The sequence below is a fragment of the Argopecten irradians genome, chromosome 14 (genome assembly GCF_041381155.1).
Source record: "Argopecten irradians isolate NY chromosome 14, Ai_NY, whole genome shotgun sequence".
In the NCBI taxonomy this organism is placed as follows: domain Eukaryota; kingdom Metazoa; phylum Mollusca; class Bivalvia; order Pectinida; family Pectinidae; genus Argopecten; species Argopecten irradians.
The window spans coordinates 37,717,200-37,730,266 of NC_091147.1; the positions used below are offsets into that span (position 1 = coordinate 37,717,200).

The following is a 13,067-nucleotide window of genomic DNA, read 5'->3' on the forward strand; positions in this document are numbered from 1 at the left end:
AGGTAAATCCTATAAATCGCTACTTGTCCTAGGGTTCTGCATGGATTGTAACCAAATTTGCCCACAAACATCCTTGGGGGAAGGGGAACAGAACTTGTATAAATTTTGGCTCTGACCCCCTGGGGGCAGGAGGGGCGGGGCCCAATAGGGGAAATAGAGGTAAATCCTTTAAATCGCTAATAGTCATATAGTTCTGCTTGGATTTTAACCAAATTTGGCCCAGAAACATCCTTGGGGTTAACAGAACTTGTATAAATTTTGGCTTTGACCCCCTGGAGCAGAAAGAGTGGGGCCCAATAGGGGAATTCAGAAAAGAAACAATGAACTTGTATTCAGAACATTCCTAGGCATTACAAACCAGGTGAGCGATACAGGCCCTCTGGGCCTCTTGTTTCCGTTTCAAGTTGTTAACTTATTTTTTTATTTACATGGTTTTGCCAAAGTTAACAGAAATATCTGTACATCAAGATTTCCACATACAACATGATTCCATTTGTTTTCCTGATTATAAACATAGTTGATTGACTTAAAGTTACTATGTGGCATAAACTGACATTAAAATTTTGGTGCAAAATGTTAAGCTTTAAACATTGAGTATGAAGCTTGCACAAGGTTTTTCCCCAATCTTGCATCAGCTTGATCCTAAAGCCTGCAGGAGCTTAATCCAAAAGCTTGCAGGAGCTTGTTTTTTCAGTGACTATTGTTGCATGTTAGAAATACTCCATTTGGATTTTGTGTGTTCCTAAATTATAAAGCATAGCATATGTATGAGTCAAATGATTTTCTCTTATCCAAACTTGTTGAAATAGACATAAGAGATAAAATAAAAAATTGCCCTCGGGGTGGGATTTTTCTGTTTAGGTCACAGACACTGATAACTGCAACCCTCAGTTCTGCTTTAACTAAATTCAACCATTTTCAGACAAAATTTATTGAATATGAACATTTTAAATAGGGGGGTACTTTTTATGCAGGAATAAAAAGTACCCAGATACCTTTTGGTAGGGGGGTACTTTTTATGCATGACACCGGACTTATTTATTGTGTCATTAATTTGAATATCACTTTGTAAAGTACTTGACAAAGAAATTGACAAATTTCAATATCAAGAAAATGTTTATCAATAAGCAAAGAGGATCAATGTTAGTTGTGACAGAATTTTAAAAAATTGATATCAATTTTCAAACTGAACAGCATGGAATGTTGCTGGATTCGGACAACTAGGTACCGGTAGGGAATACTTGACTGTGTGGTATTTCGGTGATAAGCTACTATATCTTACGATGTTGATGCCATATTCATTGACAGAGAAATCTATCAGAGCTGAATCTGTTTTCATTATGATCAATTATATTGGCCTCATCAAGCAAATGTGGCTTGGATTGCAGCTTAAGAGTGCAGAATACTTGTCATACGCTTACGTCAGCTATAAAAGGGTCAAGGTCAGTGTTTGTAAAGGATCATAAAGGGTCAATTTCAGGGTATGTAAAGGAACAGAAGGTCAAGGTTAGGGTGTGTAAAGAAACACAAGAGTGTCAAGGTCAGGGTATGTGAAGGAACAGAAGGTCAAGGTCAGGGTGTGTAAAGGAACAGAGGGCCAAGGTCAGGGTGTGTAAAGAAACATAACAGGGTCAAGGTCAGGAAGTGAAAAGAAACAAGGGGTCAAGGTCAGGAAGTGAAAAGAAATATAGAGGGTAAAGGTCAGGATGTGTAAAGAAACAGAGGGTCAAGGTCAGGGTGTGTAAAGAGACATAAAGGATCAAGGTAAGATGTGTAGAGAAACATAAGAGTGTCAAGGTCAGGGTATGAGAAACATAAGAGTGTCAAGGTCAGGGTATGTAAAGGAACCGAGGGTCAAGGTCAGGGTGTGTAAAGGAATATAGAGGTCAAGGTTAGTGTGTGTAAAGAAGAGTGTGCCAAGTTTGGTATTTGTATATTATGACATTAACAAAGGTCAAGGGTGGTGATTTAAGCATTGGTTGTCATATTTTTGACATGCGTTGATGTATTCTGGCATATCCATTAGTGCACATTAGCATACCATGATAGATATGCTAGAAAACTTGCTTAACTGCCAATATTAATACTTACCTGTAAATAATCCTACATTGGGTTTAGTAACAACATTTAGGTATTGTGCACAGTGGCAATTAACAAAGGTCAAGGTTGCTGTAGTATTGTAACCTAATTAAGGGTCAAGGTTTGTGTTTAAGGTTGCTTTACATGTATTGTAAATAAATAAGGTTCAAGGTTGGTGTTTATTCATTGTGACATTAATAAAGGTCAAGGTTGATTTTTGAAATAAAATCTGCAAGTTATTTAATGGTAATGTACAGAACCTTTCAGTGCTGATGTACTTTTAAATATAAAAAAAATGGAGATTCATCTTTTATATCATGTGCATGCAGCTTTTGTCTTTTAAGTGGTTAGAGAACTCAATACATTGCAAACACCAATGGTTTACATAGCTCAGATAAAAAAATCAAAATTAAAAAGGAAAAAAAACCATGCCAGAACACCCACACACAAATAAAAAATATTAATGAATGAAGAATAAGCTTATTAAATACAATTATAAACTTTCCTATCACAAATTGTATATACAAACCATATGGATTTTTAATGACATAGTCCTCATATGTTAATATGACATAGTCCTCATTTTAATGACATAGTCCTCATATTTTAATGACTTAGTACTCAAATTTTAATGACATAGTCCTCATATTTTAATGACATAGTCCTCATATTTTAATGACATAGTCCTCAAATTTTAATGACATTGTCCTCATATTTTAGTGACATAGTCCTCAAATTTTAATGACATAGTCCTCATATTTTAATGACATAGTCCTCATATTTTAATGACATAGTCCTCAAATTTTAATGACATTGTCCTCATATTTTAGTGACATAGTCCTCATTTTAATGACATTCTTCTAGCATTTTGTCTAATTCATTTGCTCACTTCTGTGCTACTGTTAATGTGTGCATTTGTTCAGTCTTTCTAGTTTTGCGATTGCTTGTAGTGTATCTAATTTCCTAGTATATATACTTATATTACGCAGTATAACTGCTTTGGCATTAGACTTCTCCTGATATTAATATTTGTTTTAAAAGTAATTTGACCCCAAAATTACACATTTAATATCAAATAAGGATTTTAATCTGAATAAAAAACATACACACACAAAAAGACATCAATATAGTTTAATGTAAAGTACTCTATTTTTTGTTTTTTTGTGTATTTTTTGCTCTTTGTTTTTTGTTTTTTGTTTCGTTTTTTTGTTTGGAGTGTTATTTATTTTTATTTATTGTTAATTTTTCCTGATTAAAATCAATCATAGATGGTTGACTCAACATTTCAGCAACCAATAAGGAATATCACAGGTATTTTAATGCCGTATCCATCATTCCTTATTTAACTGAACAGTTATCATTATCATAAATGTTATAATTATGTGGAATTTACTGTTTAATAATTTGTAGGATTGAGATACGGTATATTTGGCGATCTGCTCTGATATCAGGAGAAATGACAACATTTTGGATGCTCGGACCGCGGATTATGTATATCTGCGTGATAGTGCCAGCGACCTTGTCCGGCCAACCTTTGACCCCTAGTGCACTTTACACCTGCTTACCTCTACTGTATCTGCTGGCCCATAGTGTCTTTGGTGGTCTGTTCCTGGCCATACAAAACATATCTCAATTCTTGGTCTCGCAGAAAAGGGCAAAGGTAACAGTGATTGAATATTGAGATTTTCTTCCAAGCAATTGTGATTATAAATATGGATAGGCTGAGTGAATTAATTTTGTGCAGACAAAATAAAACTGGAATTAATTTTGTTTAATTGTTATCAATTTTACAACATCACAGAGTATTATGTGTGTCAAAGTCCATTCATTGATTTGGATGGGAGGAAAGTTGTATTACATAATAAAGTAAAGTTTCATTCATTGATTTGGATGGGGAGGAAAATTGTATTACATAATAAAGTAAAGGTTCATTCATTGATTTGGATGGGGAGGAAAATTGTGTTACATAATAAAGTATATGTTCATTCATGGATTTGAATGGGGAGGAAAGTTGTATTACATAATAAAGTAAAGGTTCATTCATGGATTTGGATGGGGAGGAAAATTGTGTTACATAATAAAGTAAAGGTTCATTCATGGATTTGGATTGGGAGGAAAGTTTTATTACATAATAAAGTAAAATTCATTCATGGATTTGGATGGGGAAATTGTGTTACATAATAAAGTAAAGGTTCATTCATGGATTTGGATGGGGAGGAAAGTTGTATTACATAATAAAGTAAAGGTTCATTCATGAACTATACACATATTTTCCTCTGCTGACTCTTAACGTCTTTGGAGGTCTGTTTCTGGCGTTATAAAACACAATCTCATAATTTGTCTCACAGAAAAGGGCGAAGGTAGCAATTCATGAAAAAAGGACAGCTCAAGTTTATAGGTTACCTGAGTCAAAGTATCATGATTACCTATTGTCTATCATTGTCAATCGTCCATAACAGTTCAAGACTTGAATGGGAGAGAAAAGATATATTACATATATGGTTGTAAAGCAAAGATTCATTCATGGATTTGGATGGGAGAGAGGATATTGATTTAAGTGAGTTAAGATGGATTTGGATGGGAGAGGAGAGTTATATTATGAATGTGAAGTTAAGATTCATTCATGGATTTGGATGGGAGAGGAAATTTGTATTTCATAATTAATGAATGTTAAGTAAATTTATGGTTCAATCATGAATGCCGTTCTATGGTGGATTTGGATAATCTAATTGTTGTGGTATTTAAATATTCTAATATTAATCTCATGGTTGTTCGACCTTGTGTTCTTGTCTTTGAGTGAGTTAAACTGTATAACTCCAGAATTCTGTTTTACTAGCTAATCCATGCAAGCTTTAACAGTGTTATTTTCTTTCTCATTTTCTTCTGAATTAATCTTGAGGTTTTGAAAATGCCTCATGCTTTGACTTTCTAATTGTCATTTTTACTCATTTTCTTCTAAAATAATTGTGAGGTTTTAAAAATGCCTCGTTCTTAGACTTTCTAAATGTTGTCATAAAGCTCTTCTTCATGTAGTTATGCAAATGCTCAAACATTTGTCAACATTTAGGGTCTCTGTTTGAAAGTTGAACATACCACATACCAAAATTAGGTATAAAAAGCAATTCATTTTTTATACCTGTTTATAACCTTTTCAGAAAGGCACAAAAAGTTTAACAAAACTCTTCACATCACTCTTGTGAAGCCAATATTAAATGTAAAAAGAGAACCAATTTATATGGAAATCGTACAAATGTCATACAAATGTATGATAACACAGTATTTTGTATTGATAATGGCTCTATGCTATAGGATTATATGAGGGTGTAAGGTTTTTTTGATGATACTCAATTCAATAACATTAATGTCAAATGAAAGCAATGTTAGGCAATTATCATTTAAAGATGCTCCACCGCCGACAGAGCATAAATGATATTCATCATTTGAACAACAATTGGTGTTTAATTGTGCATATATATGTCTAATTAGCACAAAAAAAAAATAATATAAAATGATTGGTTTCGCCTTTGGTGCAAATTAACTTTTTGTAACTTAAGAAAAATACTTAATACTTAATCGTCTGCTCCTGTTTTTGATAGTGAAAAAATACCATTTGTCAACGGTGGAGCATCTTTAAACAAAAAAACAAAAAAAGACAATAAATGTTAGAATTTTTAGATATGCAAAGACAGATAGCAGTCTATTAAAGAACTTAACGGTAGAAGAAATTTTCTACCACAATAGGTGGTGTTATTCAACTCTCACGGTATCAAATAAACATTGCAGCTGTTGATTAACAATTTGTTTCACCACGTGTACGCATTCTGATTGGCTGACACGGTGAACTTTGACCGAACTACTTATTTCTCAGTGTCATGTCAGCATTATCAACATCATCAATAATCAAATGACGTCATTCTATGCTGTGATCGCCACTTGACGTCCAACACCGCTGTTTGAAGCGTATGCGGCATGGTCGTTGTGTCAAAATACGTGACATTTTCATACATGTTAAATTGACCATAAGTACTAATAATACATATTGATGGATAAGAATTTCACTGATGAGTTTCGTAGATTTAACGTTTATGAAACGAATTTGGTGATCTTTATGACAATGACTTGATGATTATCTGGCGGGAAATAGACGATACCATGTCGTGCTAATGCTTGTACATGTATACATGTAGTTCGGCATTGAGTTTTATTTTCTGGAAGCAACTATGAAGATTTTAACTCAATAAGACGTTAAATGAGTATTATTTAACCCTAAAGATGTTCCCAATAAGAAGAATTTGATATCGATGGATTCTTTATCAAACGAGGACTTTTGAATACTAATTAGTGTCTTTTTGCTGATGATAATATTACTATACCTTATTTGCATATTTTAGTTAGTACACGTTACCTTATCCTACCGTATTTCTATCGGCTAAAATTGAATATGATTGTGGTAGAAACAGGTCACACGTACTACTCGTGGTTGTTGAATATTGAATTTATTCCCAACTCGTAAGTGGAAGTTACAAAAGACACTCGCTCAAGCTTGTGTCTTTTGTAACTTTTAAAAAATAACTCACTCGTCTGGAATAAATTCAATATTCAACAACTACGAGTAGTGTGACCTGTATGTAATACATGTAGTATTTTAAAGATGTGTGACATATTCAGAAAGAACTCCCTCTACACCCCTAAATCTTGAACATATGCAAAATATTACAGATACCCTATCATAATGGCCTCCAATACAATTCCCATCCCCTTTCTATTACACACTCACCTTTCAGCCTTACCCTTTGACCTTTAGAGTACAATCTTTTAGATGTATGATATAAACCCATCAGACAATATCCTATATATTTTTTACCAATATAAATTGCTAGATTGCATGGGCTCTTTTGTATGAAAAAAGGCAATTAAGGATTTATTTGAAAGGATTTTTCAGATTTCTCTAACATATTAATTTATTCATCCCTGAATTTTTATAATAAACTCTTCCAGCTTTAGTTTTGGAAGATTTCAAATGAATCTTCTGGGGCGAATAGGCCTTAATAAAATTCAAGATTTAAACTTCAGCAATAAATTAATTATTAATTTTAGCAATTAAATAACTGAATGTGAATTTTTATTCCAGATATAAATTTTAGCAATTGAATATCCGAATATGAATTTTACCTCCTTCCAGGGCTGAACAGCGTTACATCCTACGACACAAGATCCTGTACCTGTTCAGTTGTCAGAATGAGTACTTAGTGAACAAGCCTCTCTTTCTGTTGGTTCTCCTTTCATCTGTCATGCTCTTCAACTACAATGTTATCGCTTCGTCTGTGTTCATGGGCCTATACATGGCCAACATGCTTGGCTCCATCAGCGGCTTTAAGTTACAGCGTGCTATAACATTACTCAGCGAAGCTTTTGCTGTTGCCCCTCGCATTACGGTAAGGATAAATCCCTAAGTAGTTCAGAGCGCTAGATTCCTGCAACACGATTTGTCTCGTCTTTTTGCATCCTACAGAATGATCTTCTCCATGGAGCAGGTATTCATTATTCCGTTAAGGCCTATGGGCCTCTTGTTTTGTACAATTATACTTCCTCCCTGTTAAGACTCCGCTTGGCTTAAATACTTTTCAGGTGCTTTTCCCATCAACAAGATAAATTTGATCCACTACCAAGGCAATACTTCTGCAGCTGATTATTTTACGGTGAAGAAGTATTGCCTGTGTTACCCCAAACCCTGCATTGAGCTTTTACTGACAAAATTTCTGCTTAATCTTGTTGACCCTTTGATTTAATAAAATCTTAAAATAACATGAAAAAGAAAGCATTGAAATAAAAAGGTGACATTGCATTGATCAACAGACCGGAGCTGACCTGTATATGGAAGTATTCGTCGATAGCGGGGCTCATAAGCACTTTTTGGCTGTTGGGAGGCCGGGTCCCTATTTTCACAATAGTGTTTACAGTGACCTTGATGGGGCAGACATTGACCCCTGAGGTGCTGTTCACAACCTTTGGGCTCATCAACTTCCTGAGCATCACATTCTCAACATATTGGTTTTGTGCGATCCGTGACAGCAGTCAGACCTTGGTCACTATTAATCGTATCAAGGTAATTATTCCTGATGGTGACTTAACGCGTAGCGACTTAAGTCCTGACACTTTGTTTCCATTGGTGACATATCACGGTAATTAAAGTCCTGACATTTTGTTTCCATTATTGACCTATCATGACATTTAAAGTCCTGACATTTTGTTTCTATTGGTGACGTATTTCAGTAATTTAAGTCCTGGCACATTGTTTCCATTGGTGACACATATCAGTAATTCAACACCTGGCATTTTGTTTCCATTGTTTACGTATCATGGTAATTAAGTCCTAACACTTTTATGTCTATTGGTGACGTATCTCGGTAATGAAAGTCCGCACACTTTGTTTCCATTGGTGACGTTGTTTCCATTGGTGACATATCATGGTAATTAAAGTCCTGATACTTTGTTTCTATTGGTGACGTATCTCGGTAATGAAAGTCCTCACACTTTGTTTCCATTGGTGACGTTGTTTCCATTGGTGACATATCATGGTAATTAAAGTCCTGATACTTTGTTTCTATTGGTGACGTATCTCGGTAATGAAAGTCCTCACACTTTGTTTCCATTGGTGACGTTGTTTCCATTTGTGACATATCATGGTAATTAAAGTCCTGACACTTTGTTTCCATTGGTGACGTATCATGGTAATTAAAGTCCTGACACCTAGTTTCCATTTGTGACGTATCATGGTAATTAAAGTCCTGACACTTTGTTTCCATTGGTGACGTATCATGGTAATTAAAGTCCTGACACCTAGTTTCCATTTGTGAAGTATCATGGTAATTAAAGTCCTGACACTTTGTTTCTATTAATGACATATCTCGGTAATGAAAGTCCTGACACTTTGTTTCCATATTTGACTTGGGATTGCTATTTCTCAGGAAGTATTCGGATCTTTTTCAAACTTCATAATTATGCATATTTCCTTTGTACTCTAGTTGTGCATGTTGGGACCGATCTGTTGACAAGATGGCCGCCAGGCATCTTTCTTAGATATTGTTAGTTGATGTTTGTTACCACTATTTCTCACAAAGTACTGAGGGGATCTGTCTCTTTGATGCTCCTATTGATATTTATTAATCTGCCAATTACATTTTGTGAATGATCAGAAAATCATAAAAAGCCATATATTTTGACTTGTTCTATATATAGCACTCAAGGTCGTCCTCATGGTCTGCTTGATCCAAATCGGACAGCAAATCCTAACAATTCGGTGGATAGTGGTCATATTGAATTCGACATTCGAAGCTGGTTGCTACTTTTCAGACGTTTTGCAAAATTTCCTTCTATATTTAAAAGGAAGAGGGAAGAAAGGTAGAAACACCAGAAAGGTCCTTCTTTCCATCGAATGACTTTGATAACACTTTAGTGGGCGCAAAGATCCCAGTACGTGTTGGTTGAATATACAGTATGTATCATGTCAATAATCCTGGGATAGCATTAACTGATTTGGTTTCTTATCATTGAATATTAATATGTATATAGCAATGTTTAGTTGAGCATGAGAATTCACTCTTTAATGTAACTCTCATATCTTTGAAGATACATGCACATCCATTTCAATTGGTGTTTCAAAATTTACTCCCTTACTGTCATATTTCTCTTCGTATTTCTGATGATTTTTTAATGATATCATTTTGGTTTCCAGAATTCACATCATTACTTTCATATCTTTGAAGATGGTTGATACTGGCTAATTAGGTTGATGGTTTTCTGTCGGGTACTCCAGATTCCCTGAACCACCAAGCAAAACTGGCATGCATCACATCACATTCCAACTATGGATGGAAAGCAGTATCTCAATCAAAAAAAGACTTAATGTCTTATTCTTTATAAGTGACCACTTCTGGATAAAGGCCACCTGTTTATTAAGACAGCTTTCTCATGATCTTAAATGGTCAATTTCAACACTATTTGCCCTTTGTATTAAATTCATTTGGTTAAATGACTTCATCCCTTTCGATGGTCTTTATAGAAAGCTTTGATTGCATAAAAGGATCATTGGGGAAGGATCGCAGCAAGAAACTGACAAGGTTTTCATCCTAGAAATAAACGTAATTCTTGTATGTGGATGTAAAAAGAGGAGAAAATATACATGAAATAGTCTATATGAAGGATTTTAAATAAGTGTTCATTTCATTTGAGATTTTATATAATTAAAGGATTTGTGCAGCCAAAATTTTTTTTTGATAATACGTAAGGATATTGCTTTGGATGAATGAAAAATTAAGTCCCACCCAACGAATCGCCTAGCTTTTAGTGCTATCGGTTGGTTTTGGTCGTGATTTACGGGTAGTGTCGACTACGGTTCAGAGATAATGAGCTAGGTGGTCACGTGGTCTTGTGATGTCAGAGTAGTCCGCGGCTACACAAGGTAAGCCTAGTACTATACATGTATACAGCATATATACGTATACGTTAGATCTACAATTTGAGTTTTTCGAGTAAATGGTTATTCTACCTTTATGATGTAGATATTTTCAGTTTCAAAACATTCCATTTACACCACTTAAAAAATTCAAACAAGCATATATCTAACTTTAGATTAGATAATCAATCCAATTTGATAGCGATATCAAAATGATGTTCGGATCAGTCTGGACTGAGATTTAGATAGCATATGATGTAAATTTCAGTGTAATAAAAAAACCAGTATAATGTAACACTATCTTTTTACGAGTAAAATCCCAAAATTTAGCATGAATATATCTAGAATCCGTGTTTTTATTTCATTCAAACTTCTGCTATAACGATGCAAACACGGCACAGTTTTTGAGTAAAAATAAAATGTGGACGGTTATCAGTTATGTGATATTGGAGTAAAAGTACCGAACTTATACCGAAAATAATATGTATATCTATATTGTTGCCTTTGAAACTTTATCCATAACGTTTACTAAAAAGCAGAAATACATCAATGGTATTTCTGACATATGTTCCTATATTACAGTTTAAGTGTAGATTTAAATTCATTATTTCAAAATTATACTAAATCCTTGAAATAGTATATTCATTGTCGACCGTTTTGTATATCATACCGAGATTTAATAGTATGATATATGAACATTTATCGTATAATCCAAAGAGTAACCACATAAAGTGTTTAAATGAAAATCGAAATTACTTGTATACAGGCATTAAAAATAGATATAATATCTTGTACCTTTTTAAAAATATACTAAGTGATATTTAAATAAGTATATTTAGTGTGATAATGTTGTAACCCTTCTTGTATGACTATACATGTACATTTAGATTCGAAACGGTGAAAATACATGCTTAGAATTTTTACTAATACCTTAGAAATTACGGAAGATTGCTATATGCCACGATTCCGTAATTACAGTACTAGACTGGAATAATTTTTAAGGTTAAACCTTTAGTTGAAATAGTTCTTAGAACCATTTTTGTTTCTGAATAAGTCACCTTCCATTTTTTGTTTTACCTGTGTACGACATATATATATATATATGTGTGTATGTAATATATATTCCTAGGTATGATCAGGTATATTTTATTTCCATTTGCTTTTACATCTTCATTTTAAAAATGGAGGTGACAATAAAAAACCTAGAGCATAGATGTACGGGGGTTCCATAATTCAAATCACAATCCAATTAACGGATGTCCTAACCTGATTGACAGTAAGACAATAGCAAATACCCGATATAGTCCACCGAAAAGCAAATTGCCCACGACCAGGTAATTACAGGTGAGTTCGATGAATGGCGTTGTGTACAGGTAAACAACATCCTGGTCAAGGTATTACATAACCATCAAACCAAAGGCATGGCTAATTATATATCTATAATGTCGGTGTATCTACTAGTATATCGATTAAAAATTGAAAGCGACCGCACGGTCTGAAAAAATAGTTTGTTTTGCTTAATATCTCAATATTAAGATCTTTTATAATATCAAAAGTAAATTCTTTCTACCACATGTTGAAACGTTTTGCGGTATTGTAATAAATGTATCTCGATTTATTCGGTTAGCAACACACAACACAATGTTTGTAATGATCAATCATCGGTGTGTACGTATGTCAAGCATCATATCCTTGATGCTTTAATCAAGGATTTCTTAAATTGTTACGTAAAATTTCATTTTACAGTCACAAACTTTGCAATTCACAATGTATCAAAGATACAGACTACAGGAAAATATTATCTAATTAAAGCGTATTCGTTGCTGAACTCCTCGACAAAAAATCTGAAACTTTTATTTCTGTGTGGATTTTCTTTCATAATTACACGAAGATACCTGATATTAGAGCATAAATTAGAGTTTTTGAAACATCGAATTTCACTCTTTTAGTTATTTATATTCGAGACAAAGTTATTGTACGATTAACTTCACTCAAAAGTAATCATAAAAAAAATCTTTGATCGGCTTTTCCTGTGACCGTCGATGTAAGTGTTAGCACATCAGTTATAGTACAGCTATAAGCCACGGACTATTATGACGTCACACGGTTTAGGGCTAGAAAATATGCATAATCGGGTGGTCAGAAAATTTGACCTCGATATCGGTGGTTTACAGGTCGCCTGCGGCACGGAGATGTTTCTACATGGTCTAATAAAGCCATTTCCAGCATAAACTGAAATTATCATTTTTGACTGCACAAATCCTTTAAGAAGTTTTTGTTTTTGCAAGCCTTGGTGAGTATAAAGTTAAAACTTCAAGATGAGTTTCATAAGATCTTTTATTAAATAACACAAATTTCAGATTTCAAAGAATCTCAGTGCCAGATGTGTTGCAAAAATCAAGAAAATGTCAGAAATATGTGTGATTGTGGTGAAACTGTTTTGATTTTGTGACAATAGAAAATTCATGCTTAAATTACTAATCACTTTAGAAAAAGAAGGAAAATTTAGAGGAACATTGTCTTCATTAGTTAT

The 13,067-nt window shown here is 33.9% G+C and overlaps 1 protein-coding gene across 12 annotated transcripts in view; it reads left to right on the top strand.

The window, feature by feature from the left end:
* LOC138307340 (ATP-binding cassette sub-family C member 4-like) overlaps nucleotides 1–13,067 on the top strand; it is a 118,159-nt gene that overhangs the window by 74,780 nt on the left and 30,312 nt on the right. Inside the window, exon 8 of one of the 12 annotated variants that reach the window (XM_069248034.1) lies at nucleotides 7,936–8,185. The exons of 10 other annotated variants lie outside the window; for them this stretch is intronic. In XM_069248034.1, coding sequence (XP_069104135.1) covers nucleotides 7,936–8,185 — 250 coding nt within the window. Of the gene's footprint in view, nucleotides 1–3,489; nucleotides 3,740–7,935; nucleotides 8,186–13,067 lie in introns of all 12 variants that reach the window. One more of the 12 variants, XM_069248033.1, reaches the window with a different exon arrangement.